This window comes from Aedes aegypti, chromosome 3, assembly GCF_002204515.2.
Source record: "Aedes aegypti strain LVP_AGWG chromosome 3, AaegL5.0 Primary Assembly, whole genome shotgun sequence".
NCBI classification, from domain to species: Eukaryota; Metazoa; Arthropoda; class Insecta; order Diptera; family Culicidae; genus Aedes; species Aedes aegypti.
Window position 1 is genome coordinate 117,499,746 of NC_035109.1, and position 14,047 is coordinate 117,513,792.

The 14,047-nt window shown below is 37.3% G+C and overlaps 1 protein-coding gene across 1 annotated transcript; it reads right to left on the minus strand.

Annotated features, from left to right (window-relative positions):
- Positions 1-615: 615 nt before the first annotated feature.
- LOC5564352 (monocarboxylate transporter 7) lies at positions 616-10,618 on the minus strand. Its single transcript, XM_001648655.2, has 5 exons — positions 10,199-10,618; positions 2,252-2,844; positions 2,032-2,176; positions 1,146-1,266; positions 616-921 (listed from the first exon to the last, which is right to left on the minus strand). Exons 1-5 carry the CDS (start codon positions 10,545-10,547, stop codon positions 648-650), a joined length of 1,482 nt encoding a protein of 493 aa, XP_001648705.1. The 5' UTR covers positions 10,548-10,618; the 3' UTR covers positions 616-647.
- Positions 10,619-14,047: the final 3,429 nt, after the last annotated feature.

Consider the following 14,047-nt stretch of genomic DNA (forward strand, 5'->3'; position numbering starts at 1 on the left):
TACCTAATTAAATTTCAATCTTGTCGTTCCCTTGCGACGCCTATCCAACTATTGATTTCCATCATTTGCTTTTATAGACTCCCTTTAGCTTTGAGTCGCATGACCGCTACAGCCATAAAACAAAATTTTTAGGTTAAGTTAATTGAAAGCATTTTTTCTCTCATATAAGAAGGTGTCTGGGTTCGATTCTCGGTCGTTTCAGGATCTTTTTGTAATTCCTTCACTTCCCTGGGCATAGAGTATCATCGTACCTGCTACACGATATACGAATGCGTTAATGGCAACTTAGGCAAAAAAAGCTTGCATTAAATAACTGAGGAAGTGCTCTTAGAACACTACGCTGAGTAGCTGGCTCTGTCCCAGTGGGGACGTTAATGTAAACAAGAAGACGAAAAAGCACACACAACAAACAAAACAAAATGTTAATAAAAGCTCGATTTTATTTTTACTAAATTAGGGTGACAGGGTTGCTTAACACAGAGCACCTAGATATAATAAATTATTGTAATATATGAAATGATAAAAAAAGAAAAAGAAAAACGTTTACTTGGTGGTATCTTACTGATCTCACTAAAGGGCTTTCTTTCAACCTAACTTAAGTGACAAAAAAAACTGTTTAGGCAAATTTTCCCATATATTTCATAAGACTACCGCTTATCGCCATCTTCTATTGTTTCCAGTTTGATTGGGATGGCGACCTTTCGCAGCTGCAAATCAGCTTCCTTCAGCGCTCTCGACTTTAGTCTCAGATAGACAATCTCGAACAACCACGGAAACACACAGAGCGCCATGAACAGCGTAAGACAGTGGAAGGAGATCGAGTAGCTTCCGGTCACGTCACGGATGTAGCCCACAAATGGTCCTACGGCAAAAGTGATATTTCCCTGCAGAAACATAAATAACCCGTAGCCGGAAGGAAACCTGGGAATCGATACGAGAAAAAAAAGATAGAAGAAAACGGTCCACGTCATTCGAGCAGGACGAACGACAGGAAGATGAGTTCCATCAATCATGCGATGGTGCGTATGAAGAGTCACTTTTATGCATACAAAATCAAGATTTATGGGCGCCAAAAGTTTATCGCGCCCTGCTATCGATTTTGTGGGGTTGCAGGCAAATTGACACCGTATGTGCCGGGTGCTTACCTTTCTGTGGGCAAATACTCGGAAAACACCAACGGCAGTGGGACGTGTATCCAAGTTCGAAGGAATCCCATTATGGCCGTTATGGTAGCCATACCATAAAAATCGTAAACGAATAAAAATGCTGTTTGGAAAATCAGAGGCATGGACGAAAAAAATTTAAAATTGGGAAAACTGTAAAACATGGTAGGGAGCAATCCTGTCAAATGGTGCTCTCACTTCCGGGGGAGGCCATTAACATATTGTTTCCCCATGGCGCACAGTGTACTATTTGGGAGAAAAAAACGGGTGCAATTCTGTATGTTATCAGCTGTTAGAAAATTAAACAGCTCGTCCACTTTACCATTCAAAGAACGAGCATTCCAATTTAAAATATTCTAAAAATATTTGAATCCATCAGAGAAACGGCCTTACTTAGCCGAGTGGTTAGAGTCCGCGGCTACAAAGCAAAACCATGCTGAATGTGTTTGGGTTCGATTCCCGCTCGATCCAGGATCTTTTCGTAGTGGAAATTTCTTTGACTTCCCTGGGCATAGCAAGCAGGCTCTCTCCCAGTAAGGACGTAATGCCAAGAAGAAGAAGAAGAAGCAATTTGAGCAGTTTAAAAATGGCACCGAAATTACAACTGTTATACAATAAAAACAACAATATGTATTGTGCCTAATACATCCCTAATACTTTCAAAAAGAATAACCCCTTGACAATCTTACCAAAAATGAGCTATGTCCAAGGGTCTCACTTGCTCCGGGGTACCTTAGCATATTTTTCATAAGCCGTTCAGTCGCGGCTGAATTGCATCCGTTTTTTCTCCCAAAACACTACACTGTGCGATGTGGGTCTTTTTTGCACACTGGGCAATGCAGAATTTCAAGTGGGTAAAAGTAATTACCGAAACGTGCCAGGATAGTGAACAGCGCCCCGGCCAGATAGACGTAGCGAGCCTTAATGTTCAAACATGTGCTGGAAATGGCCAGAAATACACGCGATAGCAAATCCGCTCCGGCTCCGATGGCAATGATTAGGGAAACATCCGGCTGGAAGAAAGCGATTAGCAGGTCACCATTAGTATTCAAAACGAGCGATCGAATTACACGGCTTTATGGGTATACTTTGCCAAATCCTATCATGAACAAATACATCGGCTGCAGGGTGAAGAAGGCCAGATCCGAGTAGAGAGCGAACGATATGCCCAGAACGATGTTAACGTAAATTGGATCCTTCAGTAGTGTCAGGTCCAAAAAATCCACCAACACTTGCCATTTCGTTGCCGGTTTCTTGTCTCGTTCGGTGGTATCACTCACTACTACCGGACCAGACCAATTTCCTAGTCCCGGGATTGATGATGCTCGTCGGGATCTATCTAATCCTTTCATGATTTTCGACACAACCTTTCCAGTTGGCTCGTCGTTCGGTGTTGCAGTCATTTGTATCTCCTCCTCGGTAAGTTGTACTTTTTTCATGTGCCATTCTACAGGATGCATCACCAGCATTGCCACTAGAGTATTACTGTTGACAGCGGCAAGAACTGCCATACAACCTCGGAAACCGAAGGCCTCCATTGTTTTTTGTATGAAAATCGGATAGATCATGGTGCCAAGGCCAATTAATGTCTGTGACACGCTCATCATGACCACTCGTTTCTGGACGAAATATGCATTGAACGTTGTGTATGAAACGGGAATCATCAGTCCGAAACCGGCTCCTGTTGAATGGAAAGCAAACATAGTTTATGAGAGATGTCTGTAGGTTGGACGTACACACTTAGAAATATCGTTTAAATTTAAATTATTATATGCCTAACATATTGAAGCGAGTAAAATTTCGTGAATTGAAGACACACACACTTAATTTAGAATGCCGAATCTCGGCTAATTTTAGCCGAGATCCGCACAGCCGAGTAGTCGGCAAACAAATTTCCTGGGATCTCAGGAAATAAAAGCCGTGTATCAGTAAGTCGTGCCTCGTTGCTAAGCAACCAGACAATTTGTTAGCTGAGTCTCGGTTAAAATTGGAAAACCGAGATTTGCACAGCCGAGCTCGTGAAAAAAAAACTTAGTGTGCAAATTAGTTAATTTCTCGTCAATTCTTCTTCTTCGTCTTGGCATTATGTCCTCAGTGGAACAGAGCCTGCTTCTCAGCTTAGTGCTCAATGAGCACTTCCACAGTTATTAATTGAGAACTGTTTTGAAAAAGTTGCCATTTTCGTATTTGTATATCATGTGACAAGCACTCTATGCCCAGGGTAATCAAGGAAATTTCCATTACGGAAAGATTCTTGACCGAACGGAAATCGAACGTAGACACCTTCAACATGGCTTTGATTGTAGCCGCGGACGATATTTCTTGGACCACAAATCTTTCCAATTCGCTATGGAAGTAATGCAAGAATGACGTAATTTAAAGTGAAAATACTGTACAATTTACGGCATTTATTTTTAACCACGAGTTTTTCTTTGATTGGCATGCACTTTAGGATAACAAGCTATAAGTGCATCGTTTGGTTCGAATATTGTGTCGTTGCGTTTAAATTATTAGTTAAGCATGGAATGAACATGTTGGATGATACCACACAATTTGTATGCGCGAATTGCGGGGGCCATCATAAGTTAAACTTTTGGGATTGCCCTTCGCGTAGGCAAGCCGCCGAGGCTCGTGCCAGGCAGATGAAAGGTCATGTTTTTCGATTCTTGATTTCCCCTGGTAGAGTACCGAACAATGCTCATTTTTCAGCTAACGTTCGCTTGATTGAGAATCATACCCATCAGGAAGATTATTATCATGCTCATTCGAAAAATAATTTTATTCCGTCGGGCAACCATTCGAATCGTTTAATTTTGAATGGATCTACCCAAGGAAAATCATATTCCGATATCGTAGCAGGTAGTTTAAACTCCTCTCTTTTTCATATTACAAGTAACCATTCTTATTGTTTCAAATTATATGGAAAATACCCTGCCGCCACAGGAAACTTCTATTCAGCCTCTTCGTCTACAAAAAATCCTAACGGAAAATCATGGGATAATGTACCTACTTCAAGTACTATGTCTCAATCTGATTTCATTTTCTTAATTGAACAATTGATTCAAAGCATAAATTTACTAATAACATTGTTATTGAATTACGTTGTTCTAATGGATCCAAATAATAATTTAAATATTTCAAAGTGGAATGCTCGTTCTTTGAATGCTAAAGGGGACGAGTTGTTTAATTTTCTAACAGCTAATAATATACATATAGCGGTTAGGCATACGGGTGAGTTGCAATCATCTGCAATCAAAGTATAAAACATCAACTTTTTTCTTCATTTGAAACTAAAGTTTGTGAAACTTTAGGTGTTTCTGTTGAAACACAGCTTTGTAAATATTCTTTCATAGCTGCCTATTTGCCTTTCCAATGCTCTGGGCAGCAAGTTAATTTGCTCCGAACTGACTTGCGAAATTTGACTCGCAATAAGTCTTTTTTTTTGTCATTGGTGACTTTAATGTCAAACATCGGTCATGGAATAATTCACAAAGTAATTCAACGGCAGTATTTTGTTTGATGAGTGCTCTTCGGGATATTTCTCAATGCAATACCCTGATAGCCCCATTTGTTTTTCCTCTTCTAGAAACCCTTCTACGATTAATTTGGTCTTAACCAACTCTAGTCACCTTTGTAGCCAACTGGTCAATACAAAATGTGAAGTTCGAGTCCGTGATTATAGACGCTGATCTTAAAACCTTAATCAGTCTTAAAAATGTGAAGAGAAGGCAATTTCAACGCACTCGCGATCCTGCTATGAAAATTATATGGCAGAATTTGCAGAAAGAAATCAAGAAACGTTTTTCACAATTAAGAAACAAATATTTTGAAAATAAAATTTCTCAATTGGATCTTTTGCACTTTTGGAAATTATCTAAAATTTTGAAAAAACCTCAAAAGCCAATACCGGTATCGAAAAAAGAATACAATTTTTTACTAATTGCGAAAAAGCTCAAAAACTTGCTATGCAGTTTGAAAGTGCGCACAATTTCAATTTAGGGCTTACTAGTCCAATAGAAAATCAAGTTACTCAGGACTTCGAAAATATTCTCAATCAGAAGAGCATTTTCGAAAATTCCTGGGAGACTGATTTGGAAGAAGTGAGAACAATTATTAAGGTGAAGATGAATCAAAGCCAAACCTCAAATTTTAAGAGCACAAATCTTAAAAACCAAAACTTAATCGATTGGTCACTAGCTGGTGGTGACCAATCAATTAAGTTTTCAGCTCAAGCGGATGTTCGGTTCTCCAGATTTGTGCTCTTGAAAAATTGATGTTTGGCTTCGATTTATATTTACTTTAAAAAAAAAATCAAAAATATGAAAGCTCCTGACGATGATGGAATTTTATGCATCCTCATCAAGAAACTTCCAGAAAGTAGCTTATCATTCTTAGTTGGTATATTTAACAAATGTTTTTAATTGACATATTTTTCTGACAAATGAAAAAATGCTAAGGTTGTACCAATTTTTAAAATCAGACAAAAATCCTGCTGAAGCTTTTAGCTATCGTCCAATCAGTTTGTTACCTCCATATATGAACTTTTTGAATAGAATGTGTGTGGACCATATAAACGAAAATTTAATTTTTGCCAATGAACAGTTTGAATTCGGCCATGGACATTCGAGTACTCATCTATTTTTACGTGTAACAAATTTGATTCGTTCCAACAAATCTGAAGGTTTTTTTACTGGTCTTGCTCTTCTAGACATAGAAGAAGCATTCAACAGTGTTTGGCATGAAGGTTTGTTCGTAAAATTAAAAAACTTTAATTTTCCAATGTCAATTGTTAGAATAATTCAAAGTTATCTGTCAAATCGTACACTTCAGGTTAATTATCAGAACTCCAGGTCTGAAAGACTTCCTGTAAGAGCTGGTGTTCCTCAAGGCAGCATTTTGGGACCAATATTTTCACATCTGACTTACCTGAGTTGTCAAAAATCTTTATTTGCGGATGACACAGGCACATATGACGAATACTGTGAAATCAAAAATGCATAAGTTATGTTGAAAAACAAACAGTTTTAAGGGTTTTTTTTTATCAGATATACAATATATCTTGAAAAGTAATGAATTGATGAACTTTTTATAGAGGGTCTTGCCCGGGATTTTCCAGGTCAAAAATCCCGAGATTTCCCGCGATCTTTTAAATCACGAATCCTGGGATATTTATTTAAAATCCCGGGAATTCTTTTAATTTCAGAAGAAGCATCATAAGCTTCACAAAATCTCAGTTCATACAATATGGGAAGATGATAAGCTGGATTGTTTCTTTGGAGTGAGTGAGACCATTATATCCAGATCATAATCTGCAAGTTTGTCTAAGCGATCCCGTATGTTAATGTGTGATCAATAAAAACCTCTACAATAATTTGAAAAGTATTTCTTTTATTTATTTTTTCTCTCATGAAGGCAAAAAGTGAACGGAGAAATAGGAGTTGCAATATTTATATTTTTATCATAGTTCAATCATTACTATAAACACAAAAAAACTGTTTCATAATCTATATTGTTTCTAGGGCTTGGATAATAACAAACATTCTTCAACATCTATCGTGTAATTGTGATATAATTGCCCAAATTAAATTAGTGAATTCCGTAATATCATACAAGTTATCGATAAAGCAAATCTAAATGGAATGTTTTTTGTATGTTATGAGTTTGCTTGAGAACGAATCAACAGATTGGCATAGTTCTATCACTGTTGCATACGCCCAATGCTCCGACCATGGTATCTTGAAGGGAGGTAGTTTAATCCGTCAACAAGAGTATTGGCATTGGAAAATTATTCAACATCTGGCAAGTTTGTTTTGTAAAATCAAGTCAGCAAGCCATGGAATTCGTGAGCTGATCGCTTCCGGTGGAGAATGATGCAAATATGTACAGAGTTATCAAGGTTGGCACTAATCGACCGGCGGTTTTTGTCAAAACTCATTTTGAATTAAAAGCACTGTTTCATTGATTATTGCATTACGAAGTTTGCTTTATGAAATTTTCTACTCATTCAAGGCGGTACGATTGAAAATAAATAATCACATGGAAATGATAGCAACCGCTGGAAGTGAAATTACATGGACAAATACACCAGCTCACCGACTCGCCAGCTGTCATTTTCAGCCCCCGCTGTTTATCACTCCCTGCATCCACTGACTGCTTGGATTTTACCACAATTGACTCTATGCGTGAAGCTCCGATTTTTTTTTATATGGCAAAGCATAGGAAGTAAATTTTCAAATGCTTCTAAAAATTCAAAACACATTCCTTTAAATTCTTTTAAGTGTGTGGGGTTTGACTTGTGATAAGCTATAGAATCAGCAGGATATTGAGAAAAAAATATAAAACTCAAAATAATATGCCTGTAATGTAGCCCATCAAAAGTAACTGTTGAAGTTAATTTTATATAAACTTTTGAAATTTCACTTCTTATACCTTGCCGGGTAAAAATTTCGACGCTTCACGCAGCGAGCAAACTTTTCCTATATGGCAGCACCGTACTTACGTACACTCGAATAAGATTAAGGAAAATAAAGAAATATGACAAATATAAATTTGACGTTTGGTGTAGATTTTTTTTCATAGCTTACTTCAAAGCCTACTGGGCATTACAACATATTCCGGGACAACTAGTCTTCTACTAAGACAAGACATGTCAGGTAGAGGTACAAAAACGAAACCATTTGCCTGTCAAGAAAGACCACTTCTCATTGGTCGTTTTGGCAAAGGTCTACTTTTACACCGTTGAGTTGAATTACAACAGGGTACTTTGTTGCTCGTCAGGCCGTGTTGCTGGTTCATAAAATAGTGTTTTTACCAAAAGTTTGAACATTTTTCATGAAATCTTTTTGTTTCAAATCCAATAATATTCGATGTTAAGATTACCGCATGTGCTCCTACAATGCTAAAATATATATAAAATACTTAATTAGGAGCAAAATAATGTAGAATGAGTCAATTTTCTCCAAAAAAGACATCGGTTCTGAAAATAAACCTGATTTTTAAAAAGCTAGCATCCACTATTGCATTGAATGAATGAATCTTGTAAGAAACTATCAAATTATGAGCCTTGATATTCCCATTCGTTCACAAGATTAGTATAAAAAGATTTCTGGTAGCACTAGCTTTTGCATCGTCAAGGCTATCGACTGAAAAACAACGGGGCAGTCTTAGTTGAGCTGTCACGTTCTGTCCAAGGTCTTCTATATAAATAAAAATGGAATGGTGTTTGTATGTCACAAAATGGCTTAACGGATTTGAATGGTTATTTCTCCCTTTTGTTCGTCAGGGGTTCCGACGTATTTGTGTGTATGAAAATCCCAGGATATTCACCGGGAAAGTCGGAAAAACGAGAGTAAACAAAACTGTAATTTTGTATGGGACGATCCATAGCGTATTCAACAGCCTACTTGATGGCAAGACAAAGTTTGCCGGGACCATAAATATGATCTTTCTATGAAAATGTGTGGAAATCAAATGTAGCTTCAATTTCATACAAATTGACCACGTTCAATACATTTTTCAAAGCCTCAATACATATTCAAGCCTGTATGATCATAAAATGTATTGAAATTTTACACTTCCATTACATTTCGTCAGCTTTACGCTAGTTTTAAACGAATTTTGTTTAATCCTGGGATCCCGAGATTTTGAAAATGAAAATCCCGAAAGCCGGAATTTTTTCCAAGTTCGGGAAACAAGACCCTTTACTTTATACATTCTTGTATCTTGAGAAGATCAAAAAATGAATTTTCCATCTTACTTTTGAGGGGATAGATCGAAAGGGGCTGTCCATTAACCACGTGTTCATTTTTTCTCCCTCCCCCTCTAGGTAATTTGTCCACACACAAAAAAAAAAACAAATTGTATGGACCGTGATACTTGGCCCTAAACCCCCACCCCCAAATGAACATTTGGTTTATGGACAACCCCAAATGCCGAATACATAAAAAAGCATAAGCCACTAAATTCAAAATTTAAAATAATATGCGATCCTGTTACCCACTCGTGATAAATATTATAAATTTTGCAGCGTACAGAAATAAATTTGAAAATATAAATATGAATTTTGATATTTTATTTTGCCAATGTGGTCTAGTACCAGATTGACTAATCATAAACGTGGCTCCCAATATCGAACACAATCTAGGAATGCCTCGATTTCTGTAAATGTCTTCATCGAATGTTTTTACACCAAGAATATATTTAATAGCCAGTTTGATGCATTTGTAACATTCACATAAACAGTTTGAATTTTACTTAGTTTGCAAGATGTCAATCAAAAACCTTCTTCATATATGATGAAAAATGATCGACGGAAACTATGATAAATTGAATTGAGACACTTGTGCAATAATTACAGAGATATCATATAGCAAATCAAGCTGTTCGAAACTGGGTGACAAGAGGTACTTAATCAAAATTGTTGTTTGTCCACAATTAGGTTTAAATATAGTACAGCATACATTCACTCTTTCAAATTATAATTATTTTCGATCATGCTTGCGTTATCTAAAATATTTTGGTATATTCAAAATAATTACTAATTTGGCCAAATTTTAAGGCAATACGACAACTTTTAACGATTTTCAACATCTCTATTTTTCAAAAAGGTATGCATATTTCATGGATATGTTATTCTCCACAAATATTACTCTCCAGAATAGCTTTCTTTTCTTCCAATATACCGCATGATTGGACCATGATTTCAATTTTTTTAGACTTTTTCCGGTATTGGGTGTTGTTCGGTACTTGGGGATGGTACACAAATTATGTCACGCTAAATTTCGACTTTTTCGAACACCCCCCCCCTTGTCATGTTTTTTGTATGAATCCTTCAAAAATTTTGTAAAGCTTGTCACGCTTGGCTTGACCTCCTCCCCTCCCTTGGAGCGTGACGTAATTTGTGCATGACCCCTAATTACTGGAAAGCTTTCTTTAATACATCGAAATGCTACGAAGTATAATTATGGCGCTATTAATTAAGAGCTCTGAAATAAATAAATTCCCCACTGTGCAGCAGTGTACCCATAATTGCTTACCCTGAAATATACTGAACGATACCAGAAGTTCATTGGTAGACCTCACGAAAATGGTCATAAAGCTTCCGACCACATACGAAGCCGCCCCAATCAGTCCAACCGTCCGACAGGAAGTCTTCTTCATCAGGGTGTTGGTGAAAAGTCCAGCAAAGCTCAGCGCACTGAAGAAGCAGCTCGTAATCAACGCTATTGCACTGGTCTCCTCGCCAAGGTTCGTCAAAAAATCACCAAACATCAATCCGAACGATGGCAGCGAGCCCAAAGATACGGTGAACATAGTGGCCATTCCTATGCCAACTAACAGTCCCCATCCTCCTTCGGGGGCCACTTTCTTGTACCGAACTGCCATCGAGATATTGGAACCAAAGAAGTCAAAAGACCGTAAGAAACTGAACTGACCCGACTAACTGATGAACAATGGTAGCAATATCTCCCAATCTGTGCAGTTGGAATTTTTATCTTGCGAAGGGCTTTCTTGCGCTGTATCCGTAACATGGTCTAGGTTGGAGAGCTTAACGATAGGCAAACAGCTAGTAGTCGGTAGACGCCAGTGCAATACAAGTTGATGACACACTGTGATTAGGTGTTGTTTCCAAAGCGTGTGTTTCTATCTGCTTACCGGGATTTGATAAGCGACGCAGGTGGTAACTTATGCAGCTTTCTTACTTGTTTGAAACTATTTGATTACTGCACTATATAAGTGAAAGGACAGAAAAAAGAGGTGCACTCAATATGGGAAGGTTTGAGCTAATGATATATAATACACGCACACTGCTTCATTCTTGAACAATGGAAAAAAAATCGTCGTGGGAACTATTCATGTTTTTGAATTTTATAAAAATTGACTCCAGCTTTCACGTTTATAAAATAATTGCGTAATCCTTGAAAAAACTTTCAAGTCCACCAACAAATCAATCATCTGAAAAAAGATCACGCCAGAAATTTTTTGAAGGTTTAACCAGAAGTCCGCAATTGTCTTGGAAGAAATCTGCTGAAGAATTGCAAGGAGATTCATTGGTTCTGTGTAATGAAACTCATTAGTTTTTTTTTCAATTCTTTATTAATATTATTCCAAACATGACATTCATATCTTACATCTAGGTGCTCTGTGTTAGAAAACACTATAATCCTAATTTGGTAAAACTAAACTGAGCATGTATTAACATTTTGTTAATCACACATTACATTTCATTTGCCGTAGCAATTCAGAATTTTAACAAGTGAATTGATTTCACCCGTTTATAAAAGAAAAAAAAAACGCTTTCAATTACCTAGACCTAACTGAACCCACATATATAACGCATTAATCGCGGCAATAGACGAACGTTTGAATAATTTAATTCAATATTTGTTCCAATGTTTCGATATTGGATATTCTATGCAATTCATAAGTACCATACCTGTGAGGAAGCTCCAGAATTATTTTCAAAATTTTATTTTGAATACTCTGCAGACTTCCTTCCTGGTATTACAACAGCTAGTCCATTTTGGTACAGCATACAACATGGCTTGTCTGAAAATTTGTGTGAAGATCAAAAGCTTATTCTTTAGACAAAGTTTTGATATACTTTTATAAGGTGAATACAGACATTTGACATATAGGGTAAATGATGGCTTCGACACCCTGAGGGTATTTTCGGCAACACTAACTTATCGTCCTTGTTAGAATTTATCTACGGAACAAGGGTTACCTTCAATGTACTCAACATGTTCCTTGAACTATAATCTTCCATATAAATCACATCCTTCACAAAAATATTATATAACATGGGTTTTATTATAAAATGAAATAAATGCTTACGAAATCATCGTCATTCGTGAGCTGCCGAATAGAACAACACAAGAACAGCTTAAGAAAAACTCACCACTTCGAAAGGTCCTATTCTCCGCTCCAATGCCATTTTTTTCACAAAATCTTCGCACCGATCACTTATGCACAATTATACTTTTGATTGGTCTATAAAACACTCGAAAATACTTAATTTTGATGCTTCAAGTCACAAGTTAAAATTAATGAACTTTGTTTTCCTCGGCAATCACTTTTTATTACTGCGCCAGGTTGCCAGAAAACCATATTCAATTGCGGTGTAATTATTATTCACGATTTAAATTCACAGAAAAGATCGAATACAACTAATTAATTTATTGGAATTAGGTAACAAAGCAAGCATGGGTAATAATTGAGCCTTTCAATTCCTTCCTTATTTGAAGATTGTAGCGCATAAACTTCAATATACTGAGAAACATATAAAATATACGTCTCTTAATAGGTTAACTATTTCGGCAACACTCCTGTTGTTCTCAAAAGTGAGTAGATTTGAAAAGGGTCTATTCTGATTTTCTAATACACTGAGAATAATATGAACCTTAAAAATTACTGGCAAGGTTTGGATTTTGATCCGAATTAGCTGATCGAACCATATTCGGAGAGTGCTATTCAAAAACCAAAAAAAAATAAAATCCTAGGACATCGCAATCGGATTTTTTTCAATACACCCCAACCTCTTTTTACGACCGTTATCGGGAGGTCGTAAAAAAATTAGGGTAATAATTATGTTTTTGAAAAATCCAACGTCTATATGCGGAAATACTGATTCGAGATATTCGGCAAAGTTGAAGCATGGGTTGAGAACTTTCCAAAATGGCCGTTTAAGTTTTCATATTTTGGTAATAGATGGCAACACTGCTCGATTGTTATCAAAAGAGCCAATTTTATGGGGGTGTGATATGCAAATACCAAAAAATTTTAAAGATGACGGTACCGAATGTTCACCAAAGTTGAAGGAAGTGTTGCGTGCTATACAGTCGGTCGAATCACAAATGTTCATGTGGCAACACTGTTCAAGAAGAACAGAAAAATAGAATGCTTAGCAACATAGCAATACTCTTCAAATATAATCCAGTTTTTCATGAAGGGTTCAACATTTTGTCGTAGCTGGAAACACTGCATAAGTGAAATTGCGTCACCGGCAGTGCAAGTGTGCATGCAACTTTTGTTTTGCGGATATCTCAGGATCCTGACCACTTAGAAAGATGGCGTCTTCGGCAAAGTTGTTCAGTAGCTCAAGGACTATTATTGTTATAGCCAAGAGATTCGAGATTTGGCCACCATGCGGCGCTAGTGAGCGTAGAATTTTTGTTTTGCGGATATCTCAGATATTGTTCAGAAGCTCAAGCGCTATCATTATATTAGCTTCTTCTTCTTTCTGGCATTACGTCCTCACTGGGACAGAGCCTGCTTCTCAGCTTAGTGTTTTTATGAGCACTTCCACAGTTATTAACTGAGAGCTTACTATGCCAATAACCATTTTTGCATGTGTATATCGTGTGGCAGGTACGAAGATACTCTATGCCCTGGGAAGTCGAGAAAATTTCCAACCAGAAAAGATCCTCGACCGGTGGTATTCGAACCCACGACCCTCAGCTTGGTCTTGCTGAATAGCTGCGCGTTTACCGCTACGGCTATCTGGGGCCTATCGCTGCCTGGTGGGAAAAACCTTGTATCTCTTGACAAAAATAATGATAGCCCTTGGCAAAATTTTGAATCTCATAGCTTCTTTAATGATAGTCCTCGAGCTACTGAACAACTTTGCCGAAGGCGCTATCTTTCTAAGTGATCACGATCCTGAGCTATCCGCAAAACAAAATTTCGATGCTCACTAGCGTCATCTAGTGGTAGAATTCCGCAATTCAGTGACCACCATATGTTATCCCTTGAACTACTGAACAATTTTGCTGAATATCTTCTTCTTCTTCTTTCTGGCATTACGTCCCAACTGGGACAAAGCCTGCTTCTCAGATTAGTGTTCTTATGAGCACTTCCACAGTTATTAACTGAGAGCTTTCTTT